This window comes from Carcharodon carcharias, chromosome 21 (assembly GCF_017639515.1).
Source record: "Carcharodon carcharias isolate sCarCar2 chromosome 21, sCarCar2.pri, whole genome shotgun sequence".
In the NCBI taxonomy this organism is placed as follows: Eukaryota; Metazoa; Chordata; class Chondrichthyes; order Lamniformes; family Lamnidae; genus Carcharodon; species Carcharodon carcharias.
This window is the reverse complement of record NC_054487.1, coordinates 23856559-23872349: the sequence shown is the minus strand read 5'-3', so window position 1 is coordinate 23872349 and position 15791 is coordinate 23856559. Positions and strand designations below refer to the sequence as shown.

The 15791-nt window shown below is 42.5% G+C and overlaps 1 protein-coding gene across 1 annotated transcript in view; it reads right to left on the bottom strand.

Moving 5' to 3' along the window:
- ccdc77 (coiled-coil domain containing 77) overlaps positions 1-15791 on the bottom strand; it is an 84191-nt gene that overhangs the window by 27799 nt on the left and 40601 nt on the right. Inside the window, exons 7-8 of the mRNA XM_041216108.1 lie at positions 12514-12662; positions 4238-4466 (exon numbers count right to left, since the gene is read on the bottom strand). Coding sequence (XP_041072042.1) covers positions 4238-4466; positions 12514-12662 — 378 coding nt within the window. The remainder of the gene's footprint in view (positions 1-4237; positions 4467-12513; positions 12663-15791) is intronic.

The window sequence follows — 15791 nt, the reverse complement described above, 5'->3', positions numbered from 1 at the left end:
GGTCAACTTAACATCAGTGGTGGGTAAAGTTTTAGAAACGATAACCAGGGACAGGCACTTGGAGAGGTTTGAGTTAATTAATCAGCGTCAGCACGGTTTTTAAAAGACAGATCATGCTTGACTGATCTAATTCAATGTTTTGATCAAGTAACATAGATGGTTAACGAAGGGAAAGCAATGTTGACTTATGGATTTTTAGGAAGTCTTTGACAAAGTATTGAATTCAGGAGCAGGGGAGTTATTCCGTTTGTACATTATAAAGCTCTAGTTAGCCCACAATTAGAATATTACGTCCAATTTTAGTCACAATACTTTAGGGACAATGTGAGTGACAACCTTTCAGTGGGTGCAGAAATTTACGAAATTGTTCCAGGATGAGGGATTTTAACTACAAAGTTAGGTTGAAGAAGCTGGGGTTGTATTCCTTGGACCAAAGGAAAGTGACGATAGGTTTGATAGAGGTGTACAAGATTGAGACAGGTTTAGGTAAAGTAGTCAAAGAAAAGCTGTTCCCATTAGCTAATGATACAAGGACTGAGGGATGTAACATAATGGATTAACTCTAATTGTTTAATATGCTAATCAGATACTGTGTACAACATCAAGAAGAGATGCAACAACCCATGGTTTGCTCTCTTAAGTGCAGCCTTGTGGAAGATGTAGCCACAGCAGTAAGCTGCATTCCAGTAAAGTTCATATTTTGTAGACCTTTGCAGGGTCAGTAAATATTCTGTATTAGAGTAACAATACCAAGAATATTATAGGGGAGACAGGTTTTGAGCAAGAGATGTGTGTGGGGGCAGGGCATGGGGTGATGTGAGCAAGAACTTTTTTTTAAACACAGTAAGTGGTCATGACCTGGAACTCTCTGCTGACAAGGGTGTTGGAAGCAGAGATGATTAATAAGATCATAAGAAAAAGGAGGAGCAGACCATTCGGCTCCTTGAGCCTACTCCATCATTCAAGATCATGGCTGCTCGAGTGTGCCATGAAAGACAGGATGGTGCCGGAAATGAGTCCTGGATCAAGGAGCTATCTGGCAACAAAGTTTTTAACTGGCTCCTGGCCATGTGACCAGTTTTGGAGCGAGAGCAGCACTGCTGAATAGCTCCTAGCCCCAGAAAAAAAACAAGACCTAAAACCTCTTTCTCCTGTGTGTGGAAGATTCCAGTGATTTCATAATAATAGCTAGCTGGCATTTTCTTCTCATATCTCTATACCCTGCTCTCTCTCTGAAAACCAGTGAACTAAACACTGAAAGTGCTGGAAGACCATCTCGTATCATCAACAAGAACTGAAAGGAATTTGGAAGATATCGATCAAAATCAGCCCATCGAATCCTGGAATTGGTGCTATTGAACTGTTTTATCCCACCCTTAAAATCCACGTTTTTGTGTCTTGTGTGTCTTGTATTTGTGTTTAGGGATTGAAGAAGGTGTGGCGTTTCAGTTGTAGTGTTAGAAATAAGCAGTTCATATTTCTTTCTTTTGCCACTGCTTAACGACAGTTTGTTAAATAAACAGTTATTTACTTATTAAGTTTACAAACCTGGTACTCGTATTCTGTTAACCTAAATAAAACAGTTAGGTAGAATTGGGGCACTCTGTTGGTTTGGTCAAACTTTTCACATTTGTCACGGCTCGGGGAACAGTGAGGCTTGATGTTACAGCGCACTATCCCCAATGAGTCGTGACACAATGACCCAGCCTCCATTGCTCTCTGGGAAAGAGAATTCCAAAGGCTAACAACCCTCAGAGAAGAAATTTGTCCTCGTCTCAATCTTAAATGGGAAAAAATTAGTTTTAAACTGTTCCCCCTAGTTCTAGTTTTTCCCCATGAGGGGAAACATCCATTCAGTATCTATCCTGCCATGTCCTTTCAGGATCTTATATATTTCAGTTAGATCACATCTCATTCTTCTGAACTCCATAACTACAAAAGAATGTTGGATGAGCACTTGAGGGAAATTAACTTACAGGGCTACACAGATAGAGCAGGATAATGCGATTGACTGGATTTTTCCAGAGAACAGGCATGGACTTGATGGGCCGATTGGCCACCTTCTGTGCCATTATGACTCTATGACAATAGGCCCCATTTAGAGCTGTCAGGTTGCAATGCCAGTGACAGCAAGGATAGCTGCCACTTGTTCCAAAGCAACTCGGAATCCCATAACATTCCTTTATGGGCCAGGGACAATTGTTAACTTTGTAACTTGCATCCTCAGTTGTTAATCAGCCTCCCATTTCGTCTACCATAGTGCCTTGAAGATAGAAGTTAAAAATTGACCCTGCTTCCAAGGGTCACCTCAGACAGTCGATAACATTGTCAGTGCAGACACCCAGCTCCAGATGTTGGAAATGGAGCAACAACAATGTTCTGTGATGAAATCCATAGTTTGCAAGCTGTTGTTGACTGCACTGCGACTTCAAAACCTGTACTTTTTGAGACAGTTCTGAACTGAAAAAGAAACCAAACCCCAGGTTTCTGGAAATGCGAGGTGGGGTGTAACCCTAGTTTCCTGGCTGTGACATCAGACTTCTGAAAAATCAGCCTATGACATTCAGTTACTACAGAAATAGAAACTGACTGGGGGGAAAAAAACAAAGCTGAGAGATTAATGTTCAGCCAGTGGCCGGAACAGCACTGCTAAAATAAAGAATGAAAACTGAAGCCCGTGTTTGGCAGCCAGGATAGTGAAATAAAATTACTCCCGCTACTTCAGATTTTACCAAAGCTGGCCATACCGTATACTGGGGCGATGTTGAGTGGTCAGAAGGGATTCTGGGGAACTTATGCCATAGGATTGTTGTGAGCAGAGTTAAGGAGGTTCTGCAGAAGTGCATCTTTTTGGCAGTAACTTTTATCACTGCCTTTCTGCTGCCCTGTTTCTAATGGGGAGGTGTAAATAAAGCTAGTTCAATAATGGCTGCCTACGATTTCATTCTTAGCCATGCCATAATAGGGTCCAAAATCTCACTAATTTCAGCATATTCCATAGTACTGGGGTCTCACGGACAACATTGGTTAGACACACATCAAAAATATCTGGTCCAATGGTGAGGAAAGTATTTAATTAATCCTCATCTACTATTTTATTCGCATCCAGCCAAATGCGAAACCTTAGTTTTGAATTACACCAGGCCTCTTCAGGTTGAAGTTGCCCGTTCTCCCCAAATATGCCTTCAGTGTCATTTTTTTTCAATGACTGTGCTGACTCACTGAGCTATATTTGAACATAATGTGCACACAGAGCAGTCTTTCAAAATTCCATAAAGTCAACATTAGAAGTTCCAAGAAGTATGTCATAATGTTCTCAAATGAAATGTAAAAAAGCACACTGAGAAAGGACCAGCATATACTCAAACTGCAGGCAACCATTATTTACATATAAAAACAAAAAAACTGCGGATGCTGGAAATCCAAAACAAAAACAGAATTACCTGGAAAAACTCAGCAGGTCTGGCAGCATCGGCGAAGAAGAAAAGAGTTGACGTTTCGAGTCCTCATGACCCTTCGACAGAACTTGAGTTCGAGTCCAAGAAAGAGTTGAAATATAAGCTGGTTTAAGGTGTGTGGGGGCCCCACCACACACACACACCTTAAACCAGCTTATATTTCAACTCTTTCTTGGACTCGAACTCAAGTTCTGTCGAAGGGTCATGAGGACTCGAAACGTCAACTCTTTTCTTCTCCGCCGATGCTGCCAGACCTGCTGAGTTTTTCCAGGTAATTCTGTTTTTGTTAACCATTATTTACACCCTCCCAACAGAAACAGAGAGGGCAGCAGAGAGGCAATAACCATGTCTCGGGAACTCAGATTGGGTAAAGTTGTCAGATGCAACTTGGTGTCTAAATCCTGCACGAGGAGGAGTTGAACTCTACCAGGGGGAAGAATTGTGAAGGACTTTGGACTGCTCATACTGCAACACTACATACTAAGGGGACTGTCAGTAAATCCGTGAGATGTATTTGTGTTGTATTGACTATTAAAGTGTAATTTAACAGTGAATTCTACATTTTCATCACTTAAAAAAAAAACAATCTTACTATTTCCTGATCTATTGGAGGCTATACCCATGGCTCCTTATTCTGGATTCACCCACAAGTGGAAGCAGTTTTTTTTAGTGATTTATATATCTGTGTACCTCTCTAACCATTTAGTTTCTTACCTGAAATGTAAAAAAAAAGGTTTAGGATTTTTCTTGCTGAATCTCTTTGAAACAGGACATGCTACCTTTATTTCCTCACTTTGTATCCGTTGTATCTCATGTTCCATAGGTGACTCTTGAAGCAATTGCATCTCAGGGTCGCAGCCTCTATTTCTCAGCTCACTGTGCCTGTCCAGCTCCTGCAACAGATGATCCTTCTCAGCCATCCACACTTTTTCAGCATCTCGACCCTCAAATTTCAGCTGCAGGAAGTCTCTGGTACTCTCATAAAGTAGATTCTGAGTCTTGTGCAGTCTGTGAGGAATGCAAACCATTTGACACTTAGTTCTGAGAATTTTGTTTTCCCTCCTGTTCAGGGCCAACATAGGCAAAGGAAGTAACTGATATACTTAGGTATTTGATCTGCAGTTCCAATTAGAGCCGCTTAAATAAACACAAATTCCCAATATCCAGTTCTGTTTAACACCATTCCCTGCTCCTGACATGATATCCACTTCTACTCAACAACACCACATCCCTCAACATCCAGTTCCATTTAATACACTCCCTGATAATCAATTCGACAAATCCCTACCCAGACCAGCACCAGACCTCTTCAAAGGTTATCTCCACACTTAATGGACTCCCAAAGAAAGGTCTCCTCACCCAACTGATCCTCAGAAACATATTATCATACTGAGATCCATGTTTTCGTCCAGATGAAAAAATGATGCAAAGTCAGAAGGACTCTGGAGCCAAGTAATAAATCCCTGGTTATTGATCCCTCCACCAAGGGGAAAAGTTCCTTCCTGTTTACTCTGCCTATGCCCCCCATAATTTTGTACACCGCAATCATGTCCCCCCTCAATCTCCTCTGTTCCAGGGAAAATAACCCCAGTCTATCCAATCTCTCCTCATAACTAACACTCTCCAGCCCAGGCAACATCCTGGTAAATCTCCTCTGCACTCTCTCTAGTGCAATCACATCCTTCCTATAATGCGGATTTCAGAACTGCATGCAATACTCTAGCTCTGGCCTAACCAGCGTTTTATACAGTTCCAGCATAACCTCCCTGGTCTTATATTCTATGCAGCAGCTAATAAAGGCAAGTGTCCCTTATGCCTTCTTAACCACTTATCTGCCTGTCCCGCTACCTTAAGGGACCGGGGGACATGCACACCAAGGGCCCTCTGATCCTCGGTACTTCCCAGGGTCCTACCATTCATTGTGTATTCCCATGCCTTGTTTGACTTGCCCAAGTGCATCACCTCACACTTACCTGGATTAAATTCCATTTGCCACTGATCAGCCCATCTATATCCCCCTCACTATTTACCACCCCACCAATTTTCGTGTCATCCGCGAACTTACTGATAAACCCTTCTATATTCAAATCTAAATCATTTATATATACCACAAACAGCAAGGGACCCAACACCGATCCCTGTGGAATCCCAACAGACACAGGCATCCAGTCACAAAAACACCCCTCGACCATCACCCTCTGCTTCCTGCCACTCAGCCAATTCTGGATCCAATTTGTCAAATTGCCTTGGATCCCATGGGCTCTTACCTTTGTTATCAGTCTCTCAAGCAGGACCTTATCAAAAGCCTCGTTTGAAGTCCAAGTAGACTATGTCAAATGCATTGCCCTCATCTGCACACCTGGTCACCTCTTTGAAAAATTCAATCAAATTGGTCAGACATGACCTCCCCTTAACAAAACCATACTGACTGTCTTTGATTAATCCCTGCCTCTCCATTCTGTCCCTCAGAATGGTTTCCAATAGTTTCCCCACCACTGAGGTTAGACTGACTGGCCTGTAGTTCCCTGTTTTTTCCCTTCCTCCCTTCTTGAATAACGGTACCACATTGGTTATCCTCCAGTCCTCTGGCACCTTTCCTGTGGCCAGACAGGTATTGAAAATAATTGCCAGTGCCCCTCCTATCTCCTCCCTTGCCTCACTCAACAGACTGGGATACATTTCATCCGGACCTGGAGATTTATCTACTTTTAAGCCTGCCAGACCACTTAGAACCTCCTCCCTTTCTAAGCTAATTTCTTTAATTATATCACAGTTATGATTTCCATACCCATGTCATCCCTCTCACCTGTGAACACCGACACAAAGTATTCATATAGAACCCTCCCTATGTTTTCTGGCTCCACACACAAATTACCACTATGGTCCTTAATGGGTCCTACTCTTTCCCTAGTTATCCTTTTACTCTTAACTTACTTGTAAAATAACTTTGGATTTTCTTTTATTTTACCTGCCAATGTTTTTTCATGCCCACTTTTTGCTCTCCTAATTTCCTTAAGTTCTCCCTTACACATTCTATACTCCTCCCTCCTCCCGGGCTTCCGCTGTTTTGAGCCCTCGGTATCTGCCATAAGCCTCTCTTTTTCTCTTTATCCAATCCTGTAAAAAAAAAAGAGCTGACATTGAGTCCTTATGACTCTTCCTCAACTCTGAAGAGTCATATGGATTCGAAACATTAACTTTTTTTTCTCCACAGTTACTGTTAGACCTACTAAGTTTTTCTAGCATTTTCTGTTATTGTTTCAGACTAGTTCTCATTATAGTTTGATCAAAGCTCTGTACATTTTGACCTTTACTCCTAGTGCTCAATTGTTTTGGCAAAGGAGATCAATACCCAATTGGGTTTGTATACTGCTGCTCTTTGTTGGTTGACCACGTTGAGTCGGTTAACTCCCTCAGGTTTCTATTAACTTTATTTATTAACTCAGTACCAAATTGTTTTTGTGCTGCCCATTGATTCATCCTGTGTGCTGAACCTCCTGTTAAACTCCACTGGCTACTCTTCAATTCACTTACATCCGTCTGATTTGGTCAATTCTGAGTTGTGATCTCCATCCTTCCTAGTTTAGCATCTTCTGCATTTTTGACCAATTGGATTTGATTTCCAAGTCAGATCATTGAAGTAAATTCCAAACGGTGGTGATCTCAGCACCAACACCTGCAGCATCCATTCAGTAGTTACCCAGCCTCATCCTAACATAGCTCCTCCAACAAATACCATATTTCATTTACTTGTGGGATGTCAACATGTGCGAGGTGCTGGCAGTAGTTATTGCTGATCTCTAACTGCCCTTGAGAAGATGATGAACTGCATTCCAGTACTACTGAGGTCCTGTGATAAAGGTACACAGTGCTATTAGGAAGTTCAAGGTGTTTGATCCAATGACAGTGAAGGAACAGCAATATAATTCCAAGTAAGGGTGCTGTGTGTCTTGAAGGGAACTTGCAGATGGTGGTGCTCCCATATGTCTATTGCCCTTGTTCTTCTAGGTGGCAGAGGTTGAGGGTTTGAAAAGTGCTGTCGAAGGAGGCTTGTAGAATTGCTGTAGTGCATTTTGTAAATGGGATATACTGCTGTCACTGTTCATGGGAGTGAATGTTTAAGGTGGTAAGCATTATTGGAGCTGTACTCATCCTGGCAAGTGGGAAGTAATCCATCACACTCCCAGCTTGTGCCTTGTAGGTGGTGAACTCTGGGGAGTCAAGATAATCGCTGCAGAATTCCCAGCCTCTGACCTGCTCTTATTGCTACAGTATTCATATAGCTGATCTAGTTAAGTTTCTGGTCAATGGTAACTTCCAGGAAGTTGACATTGGGGGATTCAGCAATGGTAATGCTCTTGAATTTCAAGGAAATATGATTAGATTCTCTCTTTTGTTAGAGACAAAAATGTTACTTGGCACCTCTCAGCCAATTCTTGAATGTAATACAGGTCTTGCTCTGGCTATAAGAAAATAAATAGGAGGTGGTGGTCCCTAGAGCCTGTTCCACCATTTAACTCAATTTTCCTGCCACTCCCCATCTCCCTTAATTCCCTGATATACCAAAAATCTGTATCCCAGCCTTAAATACATTGTGATGGAGCATCCACAACCCCCGGGTTAGAGAATTCCAAATATTCACATGGAGACCAAAACAGCACACTGTACTCAAGATGTGGTCCCACCAAAGGCCTGTACATCAATTACTTCATTATCTGAGAAGCTGCAAATTGTACTGAACAGGGCACAATCATCAGTGAACATCCTCACTTCTGACCTTTTGAAAGGTCATTGATGAAGCAGCTGAGGATGTTACAGCCTAGGACACTACCCTGAGGAACACGTGCAGCATTGCCCTGGGGCTGAGATGACTGGTTTACAACAACCAGAACCATCTTCCTTTGTGCTAAGTACGGCTCCAAACAACAGAGAGCTCCTCACCTCCCCCCTCCACCCAACACCACAACGATTCCCATTGACTTCAATTTTACTAAAGCTCCTTGATGTCACACTTAGTCAAATGCTGCCTTGATGTCAAGGGCAGGTGCTCTCACCTTACGATCAGTTCTTTTGTCCACATTTGAACCAAGGCTGCAAGGAGATCAGGAGCTGGGTGGTCATGATGGAACCCAAACTGAGCTTCAGGGAGGTTATTGCTGATTAAGCATCACTTGAGAGCACAAACACCTGTCACATTTCTGATGATTGAGACTAGATTGATAGAGTGGTAATTGACAAAATAGGATTTCTTCATCTTTTTGTGGAGAAGGCATGTGGGCAATTTTCCACACTGTCTGGTAGATAACTGTGTTGTGGCTTTGAACAGCTTGGCTAACAGTGTGGCTAGTTCTGGAGCACAAGTTTTCAGTACTACAGCCAGGATTCTGTCAGGGCCCATAGCCGTTGTTCTATTCAGTGCAATTGGCTGTTTCTTGCTAAGGCATATACTGAATTGAAATGACTGAACACTGGCGTCTTTGATGCTGGGGAACTCAGAAGGAAGCCGAAATGGATCTTCCACATGGCATTTCTTGCTATTTGTCTTCTAACCTTTGCTGCCAAGATTTTGCCTGAATTCCCTCAAACTTTTTTTCTGCTAAACTCAGTCTTTCATGTGGAACTTTGTCAAATAGTTTTCTGGAAGCCTGGATACACCACAATATGGAGCTCGCCACATTCCACTTGGTGGGTCATTTCCTCAAAAGGAGTTGAGAAGGTTAATCAGACGGAATCTTCCCCTTCTGATTCTGTGCCTAATCTTGTTCATGAAGTTATCAGTGCACAGGTGCTCTCGAGTAAGGCAGAGCTGCCTGGTTCAAGTATCAGATATCTGATTGTCAATGATCTCAGAGTGGGTGATATGGGCTCCATGCCGGAAACAGTAGCATGGCAGTTATATTGTTGGACTAGTAATCCAGAGGCTTGGACTAATGATTCAGAGAGAGAAGTTGAGGTCCCACCTCAGCAGCTGGGGAATTTAAATCTAGTTAATTAAATAAATTGGAAATAGAATGTATTTACTGTAAAAACCCATTTAGTTTACTAATACTCTTTCGGGAAGTATGACTGCCATCCTGCCACACCCACAGCACTGTAGTGACTCTTAACTGCCCTGAAATGGACTAGCAAGCAACAACTTGTATTTATAATGTAATAAAACAACTCAAGGCATGCTACAGGGCCATTCTAGAACAAAACTTGACACTGAGACACAGATAGATATTAGGGCAAGCAATCACTAATGGAATTAATTGCTCACTGATGTCCTTTAGGGAAGGAAATCTGCCGTCCTTACCTGGTCTGGCCTACACGTCATTCCAGACCCACAGCAATGTGGTTGACTCTTAAATGCCCTGGGCAGTTAGGGATGGGCAATAAATGCTGGCTGAGCCAGAGACGCCCACATCCCATGAATGAATAATTTTTTAAAAATCAAAAGAGGCAGTTTTTAAGGAGCGACTTAAAAAGAGGAGGGTGGCATAGAGGTTTAAGGAGGGTACTCTAGAGCCTTGAGGCTTGAAAATGAAGGCACGGCTACTAATGATGGAGTGCTGAAAATTGGAGACACGGAAGAAGCAAGAATTGGAAGAACAAAGAGAACTGGCAAGATTGTTGGGGTGGAGAATAGAGAGAGGGAGGGTGTGAAAGGATTTGAAACAAGGGTGAGAATTTTAAAATCGAGGCCACAGTTGTCAAGAAGGTCACCACCACATTCTTGGTGGCAATTAGAGACGGGCAATTTCCAGCAATGCCTACATCCTGTGAATGAATAATAACAGCAACAGCTCTCAATTTAAAAAAAATACATCAGCTGGATTACTTCAACATGTGGAAACTATAAATCAATCCTTCAGTCACAGAGCCCCCCCATCTTCGCATCCCCCACTCCCACCATCACAACCCCAACCCATCTCCAGTCACTGGACTTCCCTTCCTCCCCTGTTTCACAGCTCAAATCTGTGCCTTGAGGGTCCCCCTCCTCCCTCAACTCAAACCCATCCCAGTTACTGGGCTCTTCCCCCCACCGCCCTCACAACCCAAATCATCGCCAGGGTCAGGGTTCCCCACCTCCACAGGGCTCCCCTCCACCTGCAAGCCCACAGTGCGTCCCTGTCTCTAAACCCACCCCTCCTCACAGTGCTTTCTTCCCCAACAGGAATACGTGCCAAGGTGCAGGTAGGACCAGCATCTACCCCTCCAAATTACTGTCTCCTATCACTATCCCACTCCTTTTCCTACACCCACCAGAATGACCTCCTCTGCTGTTGTCAGTTTGCTCATCTACTCTGCACACCTGGACCCTCTTCACACACGCAGCAAGAACTTCCTATCTTTTCGATCAGGTCAACGGCCAAAGTTGCTCCATCACTGCTTGTGAGGTCCCCTTTCTGCTTGACCACTAGCTGGTGTTGTACCACTTTCTAACCTAAGTGACTGCCTCCTGAATCAAAGTGTCCAGGTAACTAAAATAAAAGCAAAATCCTGTGGATGCTGGCAACCTGAAATAAAAACAGAGAGTGCTGCTAAAATTCAACAGGCCTGGCAGCGTATGTGGAGAGAGAAACAGAATTATGTTTCAAGTTCAATATGACACTTCTTCAGAACTCTGGAAGAAGAGTCATATTAGGCTCGAAATGTTAACTCTATTTCTCTCTCCACAGACGCTGCCAGGCCATCTGAATTTTTCCAGCACTTTTTGTTTTTATTTGTCCAGGTAACTCTCCCTGTCCCTGATGTCCTGCAAAATCTGCACCTCAAGCTTCGGCTCTGAGCTGAAGTTCCTCAAAGTGCACACTTACTGCAGATGTGGTTGCCCATGATCAGAAATATTTTTCACAAACTGCCACATGCTGCAGTTGCAGCGCACCACCTGTCCTTTCTATGTAATCTGGTTTTATTTGATTGAAGTTTATGCATTTAATCAACTTAAGTTTTTAAAGTAATTACTTGTTATAATTTAAGTTACGAGTACGTAAACATTTACTTCTAAACTTACTCCTATCCCTGCCTTTTGTGCTATGACATGAATGATATGTTTCTTGTGTCGTTCATCTCTCTCTACTGCTTGCCGTGCTTCTGTTTAAATGCTTGGGCCTCCTTCCATAATGCTCTCTGCTCTTCCAGCTCACTCAACATCCATTGTCTTCAGCCCCTTCAAAAAACCTCCCTAACTTGTGACCTCCTCCAGCCCACAACCCTCCAAGAAATCTACACTTCCCCCAATTCTTGCCTCTTCTGCACCCCCAATTTTAATTGCCTGAGTACTGCCTTGCTTTCAGCAGCCTAACTCTGGAATTCTCTTCCTCAACCTCTGCCTCACTATTCCTTCTTTAAGACACTCCTTAAAACCTACCTTTTGCTTTGCAACTTTTGGTCATCTGCCCTAGCATCTCCTTATGTGGCTCTGTGTCAAATTTTGTTCAATAATGTGTTAAGGATCCTTCAGACATTTTACCATGTTAAGTTGCCATATAAATAAAAGCTGTTGCTGCTATTGGCTCAGCCTATATCACTAGTCAATTTTCCACCAGCAAATTGGGGGAGGTGGTGGCATAGTGGTATTGTCACTGGACTAGTATCCCAGAGACCCAGGGTAATGCTCTGAGGACCCAGGTTAAAATCCCACCACAGTAGATGGTGGTATTTGGATTCAATAAAAATCTGAAATCAAAAGTCCAATAATGACAATGAAATCATTGCCCATTTAAGTTAAAAACTCATCTGGTTCACTAATGTCCTTTAGGGGCATTAAAATCTGCTGTCCCTTACTTGGTCTGGCCTACGTGTGACTCCAGACCTAGAGCAATGTGGTTGACACTCAAATATCCTCGGAACAAGAGCAATTAGGGATGGGCAATAAATACTGGCCCAGCCAGTGATGAATTAAAAAAAAAAGGTCCCGGGATACCTTCCTCAATCAAAGTCTAGGAGCACACCACATTAGACCCATTATTGTTCAACACTGCACCCTGTCCTCATCACAGGCCTGCAGAAGATTATATTTCAAACAATCATTAACAGCAATCACTGGTTGTTGCACTCTACATTAACTTACTTGTCTGTCAGAGATTTGATTTTGTCTTTATCCCGTTCATGCTGCACATGTGCCTCCTCCGTATGAATCCTTCGATCTTCCAACAACGCATCAATTTGATCTTTCGCCAATTCTGTTTGCTCCTGCAACTGGGACTGCAAGGCTTCAACCTTGGGGAGGTGGGGGAAACATGAAAAGCAAACAATAAGTGGCAATATCAACACCAAAGAATGCTGATCAGCAGTGTAATATACACACTACAAAAACTGTTAAATATGGAAAAACCTGGGCAGAACTCAAAACACACGGGCAAATGTGAGAAAAGTCACCCCCATATGTTGCAGACAGAATCTGTGAGGAGCTATTCCTCCAATCAGAAATTCTGTTTGTCCCATGCTTGCTGCTCCAACTCCTCGAATCACAGGTCCCCTCCCTCCTGCTCCTGCTGCTCCACCAGAGACAGAATCTATGATTGGAGGAGCAGCAAGCTCAGAAGGGAGGGAATCTGTGTTTGGAGGAACTGGAGCAGTAATTCTGGCCAGTCCCGTTGCCACAATGCAGGAGGCTTTTGGCTACGCCATCACCAATTACTTTGGGAGGAGGCCGTTTTGAAGGGAGAAAATTTGCAGAAGTGCCGGTTAATGGGAGTGTTGAAGGTCCAGGTCCGATCACCAAAAAGGAGCCGCTGTCTGGTAGGCATCTTCAATCAGTGTGAAAGAGCCCTGAGGGCAGCTGGTCGGGAAATTTGTACTATTTTGTGGTCACCCGCGACCTGAATGAAACCAGAACGAATATCCATGTTCTTTAATACAGTGGCACATTGGTCATGCCTCTAAGGAACTCAGATGGCTAATGGTTTGGTCTTCTGAGTGACACATAAAATGTTCTCTTGAAAAATAACCAAAGCTGTAAAGGGTTATTTATGCTTCCTAAGGCTCATGTTATGATCCCAGCTGAGGTTACTATTGAACAAGCCAGATCCCGGGGTGGAACCCAGCTTGATAGATCCTAACTTTTATTTTTTGCTTAGAAACATGGAGGACGGCTACTGAACAGAATCACAGGAGTCAGCTGATGAAATTTTAACAAAAGAATAAAACATTTATTAAACAAGAAATTAACTATATTGCAATACTCCCTCACACACAACTATACCTTTACAGATATATACAGATTCATAAGGATAACACAAATTCCAAAAGCTACCTTATACTCTATTGTTCACAGTAAATACACAGATCATGTACCAATAGGCGACCTGTGGTCAGACACACCACATTCTGAAATCAAGGGACAGATGCCACCCCAAACAGATGCTTTGGATCACTCCTCAACTACCCACGAGACACTTGTCACACCGTGAGCCAACCGGTCTCAGTGAATTCTGTCTCTCACACGAGGGTTTCCAATCTCTAGTCTTGAAGAGCCTGCTTTCAAATCTTCTCCCAAATGACACTTTCTCTTGGATGTCTTCCCCAAGGGCCCCCCACCAGGATCTTGAACTCTCCTTCTGGTGTTATTCTCTGCTGGTTCGCCACGTGCATTCAAGCTTTGCCTTCCATGCACACAGTCTCAGATGCTCAGCTGTGCCAACAGAACACCACTGCTTCACCTGCTCACACTAAAGAGTTACAGACCTTTGGTTGTCTCCTTGGATCTTCAGGCTTCTTGCAAGCTTATTTTGCTTTCAGTCTGAGTCCTGTACCTTTCTCCCTTTAAGCTTCCTCTCTGCTCCTTGCTTTCACTTCCACTGAACAGAATCTTTTCCAGTTTCCTGTTCTTTTCCTTTGACTAAAGGTCTTCTTGGGACTTTCTATTTTTCCCCCACTCCCTAGTTTCTGGGAACTTCTCCTGCTCTTATGGGAAATCTGCTTTCTGCAGCGCCCTCTCCTGTCCAGCTCCTCCTGGCTCCTGGTTTCAAATGAACTAAAAAACTGCTGTTCTGTTTCTCCCTCTCTTTGTGTAGGCTTCCTGTTGCTAGACAAGAGTCTAATTCAAGAGTCATAAAATCTCATTAGAATGCAGGCATCTTTTAAAATGAAACTGAAAATCAAGTTTCCCCCTTTCTTAACACCACAAATACAGACATACAAATTAAACTTAAAGCTAAAACTCATTCCTAAAACCCACAAATATAAATATAGTTTAAGTTAGTTATCTCTAGTTCCTAACACTAATCCCACAAAACATCTCTTTGAAATATGAACAGTAAAGCTTCTGTAAAGAAAGAAAAAGTTGGTACTGACATGTTAATATCCGAATGATAGATTTACGATCTCTTGGAGCTATGTTCTATTTGAGTTTCTTTTGTTTCCGATTCATTAAAGATTGATTCTCCCCAACCAATTCCATTTGAGAATAAAACACCTGTCCTTTACTTTTAATATGGGTATAAAGAACATTTAATGTTCCTTTGCTTCATTGATCTATTAAACTATGGATGATCATGAGAGAAAGTGTATTAGCTTGGACAAAAAAAAAAATCACTGAAATGTGAAATGTTTGTGAATTAAGCAATTTGTTATCTGATGGTTAGCTCGGTGCTGAAGCATTAATTTTGAGTGTATTCTCTTTGTTTCACACTTGGACCTTTGGAAGTCAGTATCCTGACTGTGTTCGTCAGCACTCACTTTAAACGGAAGCATTGAGGGAAAAGAAAGTTGAAGTTCTCTGTTCAGATACCATGCCCTGGGAGGGTATTGGCTAACACGGACCTCCATGTTAATCTTGCTTGAGAGTCATGGATCATCTTTGTTGGTGGCACACTCATCCAGTTTGCGAGGCTCTTTAGAAAGTTCATCCTTTGTCAAACTCGATCTCTTTACCATCGATCTTTCCCAGCAGCCTCAGACTTTTAAAATCATGATTTCTAATTACGTGCCCAAGAAATTCCAACTCTTCTTGACCTTGATCAGCAGAGTTATTTTGGTCTCAGATTTTACTAGCACCTCTTTAATGGTAGTGTTGCTTGTCTTCATTATTTGCCTCAAAAAGCTCAAACCTGCAACTTCATTTCTTCTCTTGCTTCACTGATTGTCCGACACTCGCTTTCATATGTCAAAATTGGTGTGATGTAGCATTCCAGGATTCTGAACTTTGTTTTCATGGTTAATTTTGATCATAATCTTTTTCATTTTTTTGAAATGCATCTTTGGCCATCTCAATCCCTCAACTTAGTTCTTGGTCACACTTTCCATCCGACGTTAATGTACTTCCTAAGTAACAAAATTTGTCTACCTGTTTAAACTTTTCATTCTTCACTGTGATCTTACATTCTGGTATGATTTTCTTTTTGGACA